At 41.4% G+C, this 13129-nt stretch overlaps 2 protein-coding genes across 2 annotated transcripts; one reads left to right on the top strand and one right to left on the bottom strand.

The window, feature by feature from the left end:
- Positions 1-160: 160 nt before the first annotated feature.
- Positions 161-1961, bottom strand: LOC137787069 (transmembrane emp24 domain-containing protein 1-like). Its single transcript, XM_068579302.1, has 4 exons — positions 1765-1961; positions 812-909; positions 478-667; positions 161-379 (listed from the first exon to the last, which is right to left on the bottom strand). The coding sequence occupies exons 1-4, from the start codon at positions 1936-1938 to the stop codon at positions 161-163; spliced, it is 681 nt and encodes a 226-aa protein (XP_068435403.1). The 5' UTR covers positions 1939-1961.
- A 2490-nt stretch (positions 1962-4451) lies between these two features.
- Positions 4452-6892, top strand: tnfsf14 (TNF superfamily member 14). Its single transcript, XM_068579336.1, has 4 exons — positions 4452-4707; positions 5918-5951; positions 6034-6111; positions 6330-6892. The coding sequence occupies exons 1-4, from the start codon at positions 4513-4515 to the stop codon at positions 6710-6712; spliced, it is 690 nt and encodes a 229-aa protein (XP_068435437.1). The 5' UTR covers positions 4452-4512; the 3' UTR covers positions 6713-6892.
- Positions 6893-13129: the final 6237 nt, after the last annotated feature.

Here is a 13129-nt window from a genome sequence, read left to right as displayed (position 1 = left end):
AAAACATAGGCTATAAATCTACTTTCCAAAAGTGCGAACTGTCCCTTTAAATCCAGCTCACGAGGCTCAAGTCACTTCAGTGCTGCAGGTTCAACTTTCAGGTGTCAGCACGTGCGGGTGCTGCGCGCTCCCGCGGCTGGAGGTTAAAGTTGCATTGCGACTACGTGCGCACCCGCCTGGTGCCTTCGAAGAGGCGGCGCAAGGTGTAGATCTGAGTGACGGCGACGGCGAGCATGACGAACATGTTGAGGCAGGACCAGAAGGAGACCCGCCACAGGTTGTCATCCAGCAGGTAGCGGTCCCTCGCCTCCAGGGTCCGCAGCACAGTCAGGACCTGGCGGCTCCTCTCGAGGTGCTGATGCACCGAGTCCAACGTCACCTGTGACAGATGGGGGAGATGAAAGCCAATGCTGGGTTGTGGTACATCAAAAAGATGATGAATCAAGGTAATTATAGAGCAGATGCAGTGACTCTCACCCTGATGTCCTCCAGTTTGTACTCCACCAGGCTCTCTGGCGTGGCCACGCCCTCCCACTCATTTTGGCCTCCATATGCGCCTCTGCTCAGTCTATTTAGGATCACCTGGAAGAACACCATCTTCTCCGACAATTTACTGAAGCTGTTGTCGAAACACAGCCGGTAGTCTCCGTCCTCTGTAGGATCCACCCTGCAGGAAAGAAATAAGACCATAATTATTTTGGAAAGGGCTGACATTTGCTCCCAAAATACCATAATAGCAAAACAATAAAAATACTGGATAAAAGTATGTATAGTTTGTTAGCATCACATCGTACACTTTCAAGTGACCCACATGTGAATGGCATCAGATGTCCTGAAGTCAGAGACCAGCCGGTGTCCGGTGGGCGAGATGAGGATGAAGCCAACATCCAGACCCGAGCCAGCGACCACCTGCAGAGGACACAGAGGGGTTTAGGGCGGTGCTGCTCCAATAACTCACACATTTTCTTCAGTGAGCTGAGCGACTTCGATCCAATATTCAAATTTAAAGTACACTGAGTAGCAACATGGGTCACAAAGTATGCCACGGTGATAATAAATAGATAGTTCAGCAATTTGTGTAGGGAAATTCTCTCTCTTGCTTTGCCCTCTAGTGGACAAAGAGCTCAGCGTCCGACACAGTGCAACAGGATTCGTTGACCTCATCAATGTCATGACGTTAGTCGTGATGGGCGAACAAGACCTCTGCCTCCATGCTGCAGCCCGTGGAGCATCTGTTCCAGGGAAGATGCTCCAGTGGTCCTGCCAGGCTCTTCTCTGACTACACACTCAGAAACCACAGTGACGTTACTTTACACTAACGTACCCTGCAGCTGCTGTTGTAGTATATACAGTCTCAGGGTGTGAAGCAATGCAAAGGTCACAGCCATAACATGACTGAGGTCAGTGACACAATATCTGAGATTTGAGGGCAAAGGTGCTTTGACGATATGTATTTGTGCTTTTTTCTTTAATATTGATTATGGTGGCTATATATATTTTGGATGCATTTTAAATGTCATGTCATGTCTGTGCTTCTACAGGATGCATGTTAAGTACTTTCACATGTTTCAGAGTTTTTTCTTCCCCTTTTCTCTATCTCAGGATTGTGAAGTGTATTCAACAACAGCAGTTGTGGTTTTCTTATCTCGTGCAAGACCAAAGTCCAATGCTCGTTAACTTGTTTTTCAGTTAGACATCATTCATGATCTTTAATGATCTTCAAACTTTAAACGCACACACAGACAGAGAGGAAACTATATTTACCTGGTATTCAACTTCCAAGGTGTCGTTCCTCACTGTAGTTTGGTAAAAACACTCGGTGGTGGCAGCGGATAATAGAAATGTAAACTCCATGTCTTTGTTTGGCCCCAAACCCAAAGTCAAGTCTACAGTCAGGATTAAACATGCCAGCAAACGGAGCTCTCCAGACACCTTCATCCTCCTCAGTCCATGTAGTCCACTTTCACTAACTTTGAGCAACTCTGTTGTATGTCACACGCGCACAATTGCTGACTGTCATACTCCGACAGTTGGAGAAAAAAGAGCCTTGCAGTTGAGTTACTTGATCAGAGCTGAATGAGCGGAGCCACTATCTGCCTCCAGCGCTCTGCAGTCTGGACTGCAGCCACATGCAAAAGTGAGCTGGAGTGACGAGGTGCAGCAATACACATTCCCTGATGAGCCGGGTGATCCATGACGAGGCCTCGGGTATGAAGGCTCCTTAGTTAAGGTACATTTTGATTTACTTTTGATACTTTTGTTTTTAACACTTCTCATACTTTTTGTATTCGTTGAATATCAGTATGTTTTCTTACATTATTAATTCCTTCTAACAAACATGCTTTTTCATGTCCTCTTCTATCCTGTAGGGGGAGGTGATGGTAAAAGACAAAACACTCACCACAGAGTCATGACATGATGGATGTGTTCAGAAGAAGCTGATATGGGTAAGAGAAGAACTTGCTGAAAACTCAGTAGGGTAGAAATGTTACCCTACTGCGTTTGTTTACTGTAGAATACACATGCTGAACAAATGCGGACATAATCTATGATTTACAATGTGTTCATGCAAAAATGTATTGTGTGGAATCATGAATTCCTGTCACAAAAAATGGTTGCTATTTGGCCCACTGGTCCTTTTGTAATTGTCTTTTTACAAGCTAGCTGGTAGACCAGAAGTTTTATTTTACTAAATTATTACACATTTTTCTGTTGTGGAAAAAAATAACATAATGTGCAAATTTACAATGACTTGGTAATTTCCTAACGGTGAGTCAAAGGAATTTGCTTCCCGCATTATTTAATGTGTTGTCATCATGAATCGTGCAGTAGTCTTTAAGAGGTGTCTGCCTTTTGATTGACAGGTCGCTGCCAAGACGTGGAAGTCTAACAACTTTCCACAATGTTTTTTAAAGTTCATGAAGTTTAATTGTAACATTTGTGGACGCATAAAAATTGGATATTCAGCATCCGGGTGTACTCCTCCAAGAATCCCCTCTCCTGCGTCATGTCTGGTTTATCTTCATGTCTTTGTGATCGAGACCCGTGTCTAAGCCCCCTGTTCTCTTTGTATATTTAATGTAATTTGATTTTTTAAGTCACCAATCACATTATTACTGGATCAGATTGTGAGCTCATAATCACGTCTGTCTTTAATATATATATTTAATCTTCAACTGTATTTTTCATCTTCAGTTGGCCAGCTTAAAGCTTAACTCTGAGTGAACATACTCAGAGTTGGTTGAACAAACTGATCAGCTGTCCATCTCAGGTTTAGTTAACTCAGACTTCAGGGTTAGGCTTTTTGTTTGTTAAACCTACTTTCTGAAACAGGGGCCTGGTTTGTTCCTAGTTAGTTCTGTATTATTTCTTTGTCTTTGATTTATTCAGTCTGCTGCCTCTGTTTTGTTCCTTGAAACCAGCTTTGTCACATTATATCTCGCCTTTGGTTCAATTTAACCTCACTGCCACCATTACAAAGTGAGCCTATCTTTGTTATTAACATAATCTCTAGCGTTTGAAAATAATGTAAAAGATTATTGTTTAGTAGTCTTGCAATTCTTACTACGTATATAGTTGGTTATTTCCCTTTGTGATAGAGCGTCTGGGAGTTGCAATACTTAAATGAAATATTAGACAGTTAACTTAATAGATGTACTTAAAGGTCAGAAGGGACTGCTTACATCACATCATGCTTATTCAGGTTTTTAATTGAGTTTATTTTGCCTTGTGCCCTCGCACTGGTCCAGAGAAACAATGCTGATCCAGAATGAATAACATTTGAAATGCATCTTTAATGACATACCTGATCTGAACATGCCACTTCACCTCACCTGCCCCCTCCTGAGTCTGGTGAGTGGCCTCCTCAATATTAAATTATTTTCATGCTTTGGAGCTGTGTTCTGAGCTCTGCGACAACGCACAGAGGTTTAACGCTGTGGTTAACTTCTTGACAAGTGGATAAGACCCTGATGTTGAATGTTATTCAGGTCAATATCTGGTGCCAGACTGAAAAACAAGCCAGAGAGATTGAGTGAAAGAGAGGAAGTGTGAATGCAGATATTTCAACATTGCTCTTACGTAAAGTGGAAGGGTGTGAAGCTGAGGTTAAAATGCATTGTGCTGGGCTTCACACTTAGCCATTCCAGCCTTCTGCCGTGAGGTTTCGTAACTTATCGATTGTCAGGTTCTGCAGCTGCATCGGGAGGAAAAAAGCACCGAGTACAGAGTGGTTTTAGTGTCTGCAGGCAAGTGCATCTCGGCCTCATAAGGTGCTTTTGGTGATACATCTCCAGATGTCTGTGTGCGAGTCTGTTCTTTATCTGACTCTTGGTGACGTGAACTATCTCCACTCGAACCAACCACAATTGAGCCCACCCTTTTTGCTACTTTGTCACCCCCTCTCCGTCACTCAAGTCTTTTTGTCTTCCACGGCCCCTTAGAAGCAACACCCTCTTGACAACTTCTCCACACGGATTAGCTTTTCAGTGACAGAGACAGAGCACTGTAGTTATGTCCAATGGCGGATACCCCTCCGTGTGTATGGTGGGCACCTACAGCTCCAGGCCTGAAGTGCCACCCAGGCTCAGTGCCGGGAGACGGAGCGTCGGGGTGGCGCAGACCCTGCTGATCCTGCTGGTGAGCGTGGCGTTGTGCGGCATGGTCATAGAAGCCTGCTTCATCTACCGTCTCTACCAACCAGGCTCTGTGAGTATCAACCTATAATCTGAGTCTCTTGGGATTTGTGTAGCGCTGCGACTTCGTTGATTCATTTTCTTCTAAATCTCACTTCTCTCATAAGACCTCATTCAGATGGAAATCCTCTCTTCACTCGTTTTACTTTTACTGTTTTCGCCCTCAACACAAAACTCTTTCGGTTTAGTTTTTTTCGGAGTTGTAAGTATTCATAATGGGAAGTAGCCTCCTTTTCTCAGCAACATCTTGATTTTCCTCTAAACACTTCAGTCCTATGTATTCACATTGTAATATTTAGTTTTGATCACAAATGGAATTCCTTGGAGTTAATGTCAACATTGTGAATTTTATTCATTAAAATATAAAATACAAAGTTGAAGCGTGAGATCAGTTACCATTGTTCCCATAACTTTTGAATATACTGTATGCAGTCACATGTTACGTGTGGAGGAACTGTCAGGCGCACAGTAACCAAAGTGGAAGCTTCCGCTGTCCAAGAGTTAAATTTGTGATTGCAGATGTCCCCCTCATGTCACGATAGAGTCATGGTGTGATTTTACAAAAACAATGTCAGAAGAATATATTGAGGAAAAAAGGGCTCCACTTTATACAACACTTCTCTTTACTCAACATGTATGTGTGCGATGTTCAAGTTTCGTGACGCAAAGGACTCTCGTGATAGAAACAACAACTGAATCATATGAATGATTGTTTTCCTTAAAAAAAACTGCTGAGTGAGCAATGTGGAATGAGAAATCATTTCACTATTACGTGGAAGAAGTTAGAGATAGAGAAGTACGGCCCATTTATTAAAAAATCCACGGAATCCGGATGTCTGCGGCGTGCGGACGTGAGGTTCAGTGTTGGATGGTCAGAGTTTTTACTGAATCGCTGACTCGGCTCTCTGTTGTCTTCTGACGGTCGGTATGATGTCAGCAGTCACCGGGGAGAGGGCCATGGACAAGGTTATGTACAAACAAGGGACAGGGAGAATAGAAAGTGATCTATTCCCTGTAGCATCATCTATGTTCACCAAGACCAGAAAAGAACTTTGTTCTGTAGAAAGATAACACCGTAGCAAAACTAATTTCAGATTTTATTTTTATCTACTGTTTTTAAAAAAAAAATTTTTTACATCCTATTGTTACAGCTCGGTCACATGTTGGCTACTACAGTCATTGCATGTCAACCAAAAGTAAAACCATTTTTCCTTCCATTGCAGGCCGCCTCAGCATCGTTCTCTAAGCAGATCACAGGTATGTCTCAGCACGTAATACTATAAATATCACTTCAGTGACTTAAGCCACATCAATGACACTTTGTCTGTTCCTCACACAGGTGAAGTCTTTACATCTCCAACTAAAACTAAAAGCCGTGGTATTCCTCCTCCTTCCAAACCGGTTGCTCATCTGACAGGTGAGAGCAGTGTTTACATTGCTTTCATTAACACAGCGTCCAATTTACTACAAATGCAGAAACTACATTACATATATATTGTTGTGGCTGTGGCCCTATTTTTTTTTTATAATGTATTCATGATTTAAAATCCTGTTTGAAATCATGAATACATTATGGTGACATTGTTTGAATATAATTAGTAATCAGACTTCACATTGTTGCTGTTTTTTCCCCAGATGGACAAGATGTAATTCACGAAAAACAAATCATGGCATGGAGCTTGAATGCCGACCCTCTCCTCTTTGAAATGGGCTACAAAAACAATAGCCTCGTTATTCAGAAGGACGGTTATTACCATGTCTATTCCAAGGTTTCCTTCGTTGACATTGATGTATTTCACCACTCTATTAATCAGAAAACTGAACGGTACTCTGGGAAAAGTATTCCCCTCCTGATGTCCAGGAGATCCTCCAAGGCATCCAGCGACATGCGATCCAGTTACCTGGCCGGAGTGTTTTACCTCACCCGGGACGACGCCCTTTTTGTGAAAGTGAGCAAGACCTCACACATTGCGCGATTCAAAGCTTATGAGAACATCTTCGGTGCATATATGATATAAATATCACATTGATATTTCACCATGAGTCGGAAAGTAAGTGAAGATAAGTGGACAATACATGTCATGAGGCTTAATGATTCTCTTTTGTGAAGACAAAGTAGGTCTACAACCGGAAAGATAGCTGTGGTGGGAAAACCTCACGAGTGACATGAAGGCCAGGGCAATGCGGGGGGCTTTCCTATTGGGGGTTGAAACTTTAATTTTCAAAGTATGTTTTACATTATAAAAGAAACGTTTTCTTATCAGGGATTTTTTAAATATGTGTTTTTTTATACTTTACTCGTGTTTGCCTGAATGTTAATCAATGACTCCTTTGAAACTTTTGTACATTGTTCTTTGTCTGTTACTAAGTAGAAATGTATGTTTCATGCTTGGAAAAAAACAACTTCTGTCTACATTTATTTGTATACTTTCTGTAACTCTGTAGTAATGCACTCTATTTATTGATTCTTTCAGTGGTAGAATAAATTATATAATTGCTTTATTTCTGCTGTATGTAAGTACAATCATGTTGACAAGATAATGAAATAAATGGATAATGATTTCAAAGAGTCTTGTCTGTTGGTTTTCTGAAACCTTTTTTTTCACGAGGCCATTGTGTAGCTGAAGAGAAGTCATTTCCTGCAGCGTCAGATGAGGCCGTGCAGGAGCCGTCGCTACGTGGTCTTCGTAGCACTCGTTTCCCCCACTCAGTCCAACCACACTGCAGAGAAAGTCTTTTGTTGAATAGTACAGTGACACATACTACTGCTTTTTCAGTACTGCAGTACTTTCAGTGTGAGGGTTGAGAGCATACTTTTCTAGTGTAATGCTATAGATGATTTTTTCCAGCCCATCTCCATGGTGACAGGCATGTTGCCCTGCACAAACAAAAGACCTCAACTCTCATGAAAGTTTCTTCTTTTCTTTTTTCTATTTCTCCTTCTTTTTGGCTTTCATACAGTTGTGCTTTCCCTTCAGCTGAGTACATTCAAAGAAGCTGCTCTTGAAAACACCCACAGAGTTGTTTGTTTGTAAACTGGAGAGGAAGTGGTAGTGGGGGGTATCAGCAGCAGATTGCCTGACTCAATTTCCAGACAGCGGTGGATGGTGAACATTTAGCAGGACTGTGTGTGCGTGCATGTGGGTGTGTGTGTGAGTGTACAGATACGGTGGTTAATACATTTTCCCTGAGTCATGCACTATGAGTTTTGTTCAAATTTATAAAACACTCAAGTTATTTTAGTCGAGACTAATTAGTTATTATTACGGTTAAGGCTTTTGCTACATATAGTCTGAATTCATAAGTAACACATGATCTATTAAATCAAGTCTCATTTCATAAATGCCTCTTGATGTGTGCGTGTGTGTGTGTGTGTGTGCGTGTGTGTGTGTGTGTGTGTGTGTGTGTGTGTGTGTGTGAATCATCATCTTCCAGCGCTGGCTGACCTGTGTGGTGTGAGAGACTGTAGCAGAGGGGGAGCCGTGTCAGCTGTGGTTGGGATTCATGCAGTTAGGTTTCCTGTCAAGATTAAACGAGTCGAGAGATGACTTTTAAAGAGGACTTGTGTGGGACGACAACACTCTGTATTTGCCTTTGATCCCCAGCTAATTATTCACACTTCCACGGATGAAACCAACATAGTTTATTGTCTGTGGAGACACTCAACATGTGTTCTTCCATTACCTATTTGTCACTTTGAAGCCTTGACTCTACAACGAACAATGTGTGGCCGCGACTGAATGGAGGTCATGCAGCACACAGTCCACAGCTAAATACCGTCCCCTTGTGTTGGTCTCTGGATCACATAGAGAACAGTGCACTGCTGACATTTTGATATGTTAGCAGTGCATCCACAGGGTCCACTTTGCTGTTGAAATGATTAAAAACACCTTTTGCAAAATAAATTATGCACCTTTTTAGTGACACATAGTTTTCCCCAGTCCTTCTGGCCTTTACAAGACGAGCGAATACACTCAACTGTCCTCCTGACACAATCAAAATGTTACTCTAAAGGCTAAAGGGACAGGAAATAACAACTTAAATGTTCAAATGTAACGGTTTAGAGTGGTGAGTGAGAAGTCAGCAGGCAGTCAATGGCAGTATAAAACTGGCAATACAAGGTGTTTTCAGCTAGTGTGAGTAATAAGTAGTAATTTAATAATACAACTTGACACAACTGGGAATCATTCCAACTAAAATATATATAAAAGGTCTCTTCCACAGTGTATTTTAACAACATAAATTAGTAGTGTGAATTTAAGTCATCTAATAAAATGTCATATCTGATCAAGGGAAAAAGTCCCGTCGCTGGAATTATGATGTTGTTCTCTCCCAAAACGCATCTCTTGAATTCTGGCAAATATATTATTCTAACGTGTGACATATTTTCCTCACAAGCTTGGGAGAGCATGTTATTCACAGATTGCTTATTGAAAACATGCTTGACACCACACACAAGCTGTTGTTTGGGTGGCTGGCGATGGAAATGAGGGTTTTCACAGAAGTCTCTGTGCGGATAGACGACTTGACATCTGGGAGTGGAAAGCAAAGGCGGGGACCAGCCAACCAACCAATGCAGAGGCCTTTAATGAATGAGAAAGAGTGGGTGGTAAACGGGTCTGTTATGTGCGTTTGAATTCAGCTTCTTGGACCTCTCCTCCTCAGAAATCGAAAGCTGTGGGAGCAAAAACTAATACAAATACAGATATGGGACTCTTTGGCTGAGGGTTGGAAGGTTTTTTAGACGAAACCTCAGCAACTTGGAAAATATGTGTCTTGTCGATGTTGACGAGCAATATGTTCCAGTGACCTTTTGTGGACTGCATCTTTGTTGCCGTGTCAGATAGGATGCTGGATGTTTGTGTAAGGTGCCGATTTATTTTTATTTTGCCCTGTCAGAGTCAGGAGGGAATATTCTTCGACAGCATATGGCAGGGAGGGTCCCTCTGTTTCTTTCTATTAGTAACTCATTATCTGCGGGGTCCCGCTGTTAACTTATGACCTCTCACTTTCACTTCATACCCAGGGTCTCGCAAATGACTCACAGTCAAAAGCGCTCATTCATCTTTGATATTTCATTGATATTGCATTCGCTTTGTTGAGCTCCTTGTTGAGGCTTTTAAACACATAATATACAATGAACAGTATGACAAAATATAGTTTTTAATTCGGGAGATGTTTTTATAGCAGGAGTTACAGTATGTTGTTGTAGTCAGATGTAAAGACACAATTGTTTAAATGTTCCCAGAATTAATGCAATGCTTTTTTGAATGTGCATGTTCACTCTGAACGTCCGGGTTTGAGAGCAGCTCCTTGTTGTGAAAACCTTCGACAAAACCAAATTTTCTTCAACAACATGAAACTTTACACGTAAACCATCACGAGTCATAATGTCTACACAGGTGGTGGGAAGGATATTTTGAGGTCAGTTCTGTCAAGTCCTTGTAACTTTTCATAATAAAATGAAAATATAATATATTATAACAAACACATTAATTCTGTTTCTTACAATTATTTCAGATGTTTATATACCTTAATGTTTCATAACACCATGTCTAAACAAATACATCCTATCTATATTTTGTTCTAACCATCCATGTTGTTTAGTTTGTATAAATCTAGCTAGATATAATTACCATAAATAATGAAGAAAAAGTTGTACATTCCAGTGACTCGCTAACAATACATGCATGGCACACAATAACATCCATTGTCACATAGTGACAGACATTTAGTATTATGTTATGTGCTAATCTGCCTGTGAAATGTTGTTAAATACAGGATCATTTTGTGTATGGTATATATTTTAGGTCCAAACAATAAATTAATACAACATTAATATAATTTAAACTGTTTAAAACTTATCAGGAAATAAATCAGGAAGTAGCAAATAAAAGCTGTGGTGTAAATAACAGTTTAACTTCAGAATAATACATTCTTGCCGCTAACTTCAACACATTTTCAATCTAAGAAACTCCAACAAGTACAAAATCAATCAAGTGCATTTGCTCACTCTAAATATCTGTTTTACTGACTAGCAATGTGCTCCTCGATCACAACCAGTTGAGGAGAAATGAGAATTTAGCTTTTCTCATAGAAAATCCCCCCAAACAAACAGTTTACGTCATATTCCTTTTGTCATACAAGACAGCTGAGTTTGAAAAAGTCTTTCCTGAAGCACAACAGCAGAGAAGCAGATTCTGTAGTGACGACATCAACCGTAGACAAATCCTGAAGCTGCCTCTACTTTGCTGAAATTATTCAACGTCAAAAACAATTTAAAGGGGACCCCGCATGTCGGTAAAAGATATTCTACAGTCACCTCTCTGAACGGAGGGAGAAGGGATTTGCTGATCTGGTGATTCAAAGGCAAAGACAACAAGGACACTTTCTTCGGACGGTTGTCCTTGACCATGCCATCAAGAATAAAGATATACCACAGCTTCATCATAGCTTCATCTAAGGCTTGTACATGTAGATGATGTCCAGGTGGGTAAGAGATTCATTAATGAGCTCTTGGGTGGGCAGGTGGACCTCCAGGGAGCTTCCAGCAGGCAGCTCCTCTACCTTGCCGAGGAGGCCTGTGCTGCATGTGAGCGTGTTAATCCAACCCTGCAGGATAACTTTGTTGTCACTCTTCATACTGACCGTGTGCTGCACTCGCCCTGTTGCATTGCATGAAGACAGTGTCACCTGAAGATTTAGTAAGAAATATCCATCCCTCATTATTTTCAGAACTCGTCCTCCTTCTTCTTCTGAAACCAGGCCTTTAGCGCTGTTCTTTGGCGACCATTTCATTTGCCTGTGGACTGTGTGGGTGAGAGAAAAGTGTCAGTTAGCTGTGAGTTTGTTTTCTTAGAGCTTCATTCTGAATACTTTGTAGTGAGTTTTACATCAAGATAATGTGTATTTCTGTGTCCTGTAAGTGAAATTACATGATGCAATCGAGTTACTCATTCCCTCCGACGAGGCCGTTATCTGTATTTCCAACAGCTTGTGAATCTGACACATTGTGCACGGATTGTTGCAGCCTTTGTCATACATCTAAATATGGAAATACTTGAAATAGCTTTACCTTGAGTGGCCTGAAAGGTGAGCATTTGACCTTTGCCCAACAAAAGCCCACGCTCAGAGGGGGGCTGTTGGAAGAGAAAGTGAGACAGTTATTTCAGAACATCAACATTAAGTGTGTGACACTTTTGTTTTAAAGCAGAGATGAGTGCCTCCATCTTAAAAGTGTCAACAGAATAAATCACACTCTACCTCCAAAGGGAGGAAGAAGAGACAACTGTTTAAGTTTTGTGGCATTTCCTCAAATGTGAGGACGTCACTGTACTTCCTCCAACAATGAGGAGAGCGGTTAGACTGTCTGACAAGTCAAGAAGTAATTTGACGTACACCATGTCTGCAAGATGCTTGTGCATCTCGAATAGTGCAATTTGCTAAACCATATGACAAAGAATAACAATAGCATGACATCTTAATCACCACACTGAGGTCAACAGGAGGAGCACACTCTGAAGCTGCGGCTGTCTTACCGAAGGTGTGTTGTTCACCTGGAAGGGAATTGGGCGCTCTGGTGCTACAGCGCTACTCTTCTGAGACTGGAGAAGGAAATAGAATCACAAAATATGTTCAAAACAATAAATAGATCACGATAGATGCTTCAAGAGTGCCCTGAATAATAAAAGAGGCAGTGGTTAAAAGTTGACCAAATCTCGGTGCAATAAAAACGTGTTCAGGTTGCAGTGCTAAACTTGACAATTTTTTAATACAAAGCGTCAAACTTTTCAAATATTTACAACAAACATTAAACAATGCTAGACTTATATTTCTTTTAAATTTGACCTGTTGTGCTCCATTACGGTTGCTTTTGTTGTGTTGCATTGCTTTACCTCTGGTGTGGGATGGTGTACTGATCTAAAACATGAACACTTCTACTTGGACGTTACGCTCAATGGTTACACTGTTCGGGAGTCATAATAGGTGCCTCTGTAACCAGCTGCAGACCACATACAGAGGTACCTTTCTCACCAGATGTGCTACCAAAACCACAAGAAAGAGCAGCTGCACAGCACCGGTGTTTTAGCATAGCACAACTGTCAGTCATCTCATACACTGTTTCTTCATTCAAATGTGCTGCTGTGCTCTGGTAATGCTGATGAACACATTTCTAACTGATCATTAACACCCATGAGACTTTCTGTAAATTAAATTTGAACTAAATTTGAGGATATTATTTCAAGAGGTCTCACCGTGCCGTGATGTCCAGCTGTGAAGAAGAAGATGATGAACACAACCTGGACAACGGACAGGATGGCGATCCACAACAGGAGGAGAGGGATTAGGGAATGCTGGGTAGGCTGTGGCATCGTCAGTCCGACGGCAAAGGAAGACAGACGCTACGAGTTGGTTCTGAGTCTCCTCTTCTGTGC

Source organism: Clinocottus analis, unplaced genomic scaffold (genome assembly GCF_023055335.1).
Source record: "Clinocottus analis isolate CAN_PGR_092001 unplaced genomic scaffold, fCliAna1.0.p SCAF_16, whole genome shotgun sequence".
Lineage (NCBI taxonomy): Eukaryota > Metazoa > Chordata > Actinopteri > Perciformes > Cottidae > Clinocottus > Clinocottus analis.
Note: the sequence above shows the minus strand (reverse complement) of the source record. Positions and strands in the feature narration are given on the sequence as shown.

Bases quoted from the DNA above. Each gene is read 5' to 3' on its own strand.
- LOC137787069 (XM_068579302.1), bottom strand. From the start codon at position 1,938: ATGAAGGTGTCTGGAGAGCTCCGTTTGCTGGCATGTTTAATCCTGACT. The intron at 668-811 runs GTGGGTCACTTG...TCTTTCCTGCAG, and splicing joins ACATCTGATGCCATTCACAT to GGTGGATCCTACAGAGGACG. The intron at 380-477 runs GTGAGAGTCACT...CATCTGTCACAG, and splicing joins ACAAACTGGAGGACATCAGG to GTGACGTTGGACTCGGTGCA.
- tnfsf14 (XM_068579336.1), top strand. From the start codon at position 4,513: ATGTCCAATGGCGGATACCCCTCCGTGTGTATGGTGGGCACCTACAGC. The intron at 4,708-5,917 runs GTGAGTATCAAC...CTTCCATTGCAG, and splicing joins GTCTCTACCAACCAGGCTCT to GCCGCCTCAGCATCGTTCTC. The intron at 6,112-6,329 runs GTGAGAGCAGTG...TTTTTTCCCCAG, and splicing joins ACCGGTTGCTCATCTGACAG to ATGGACAAGATGTAATTCAC.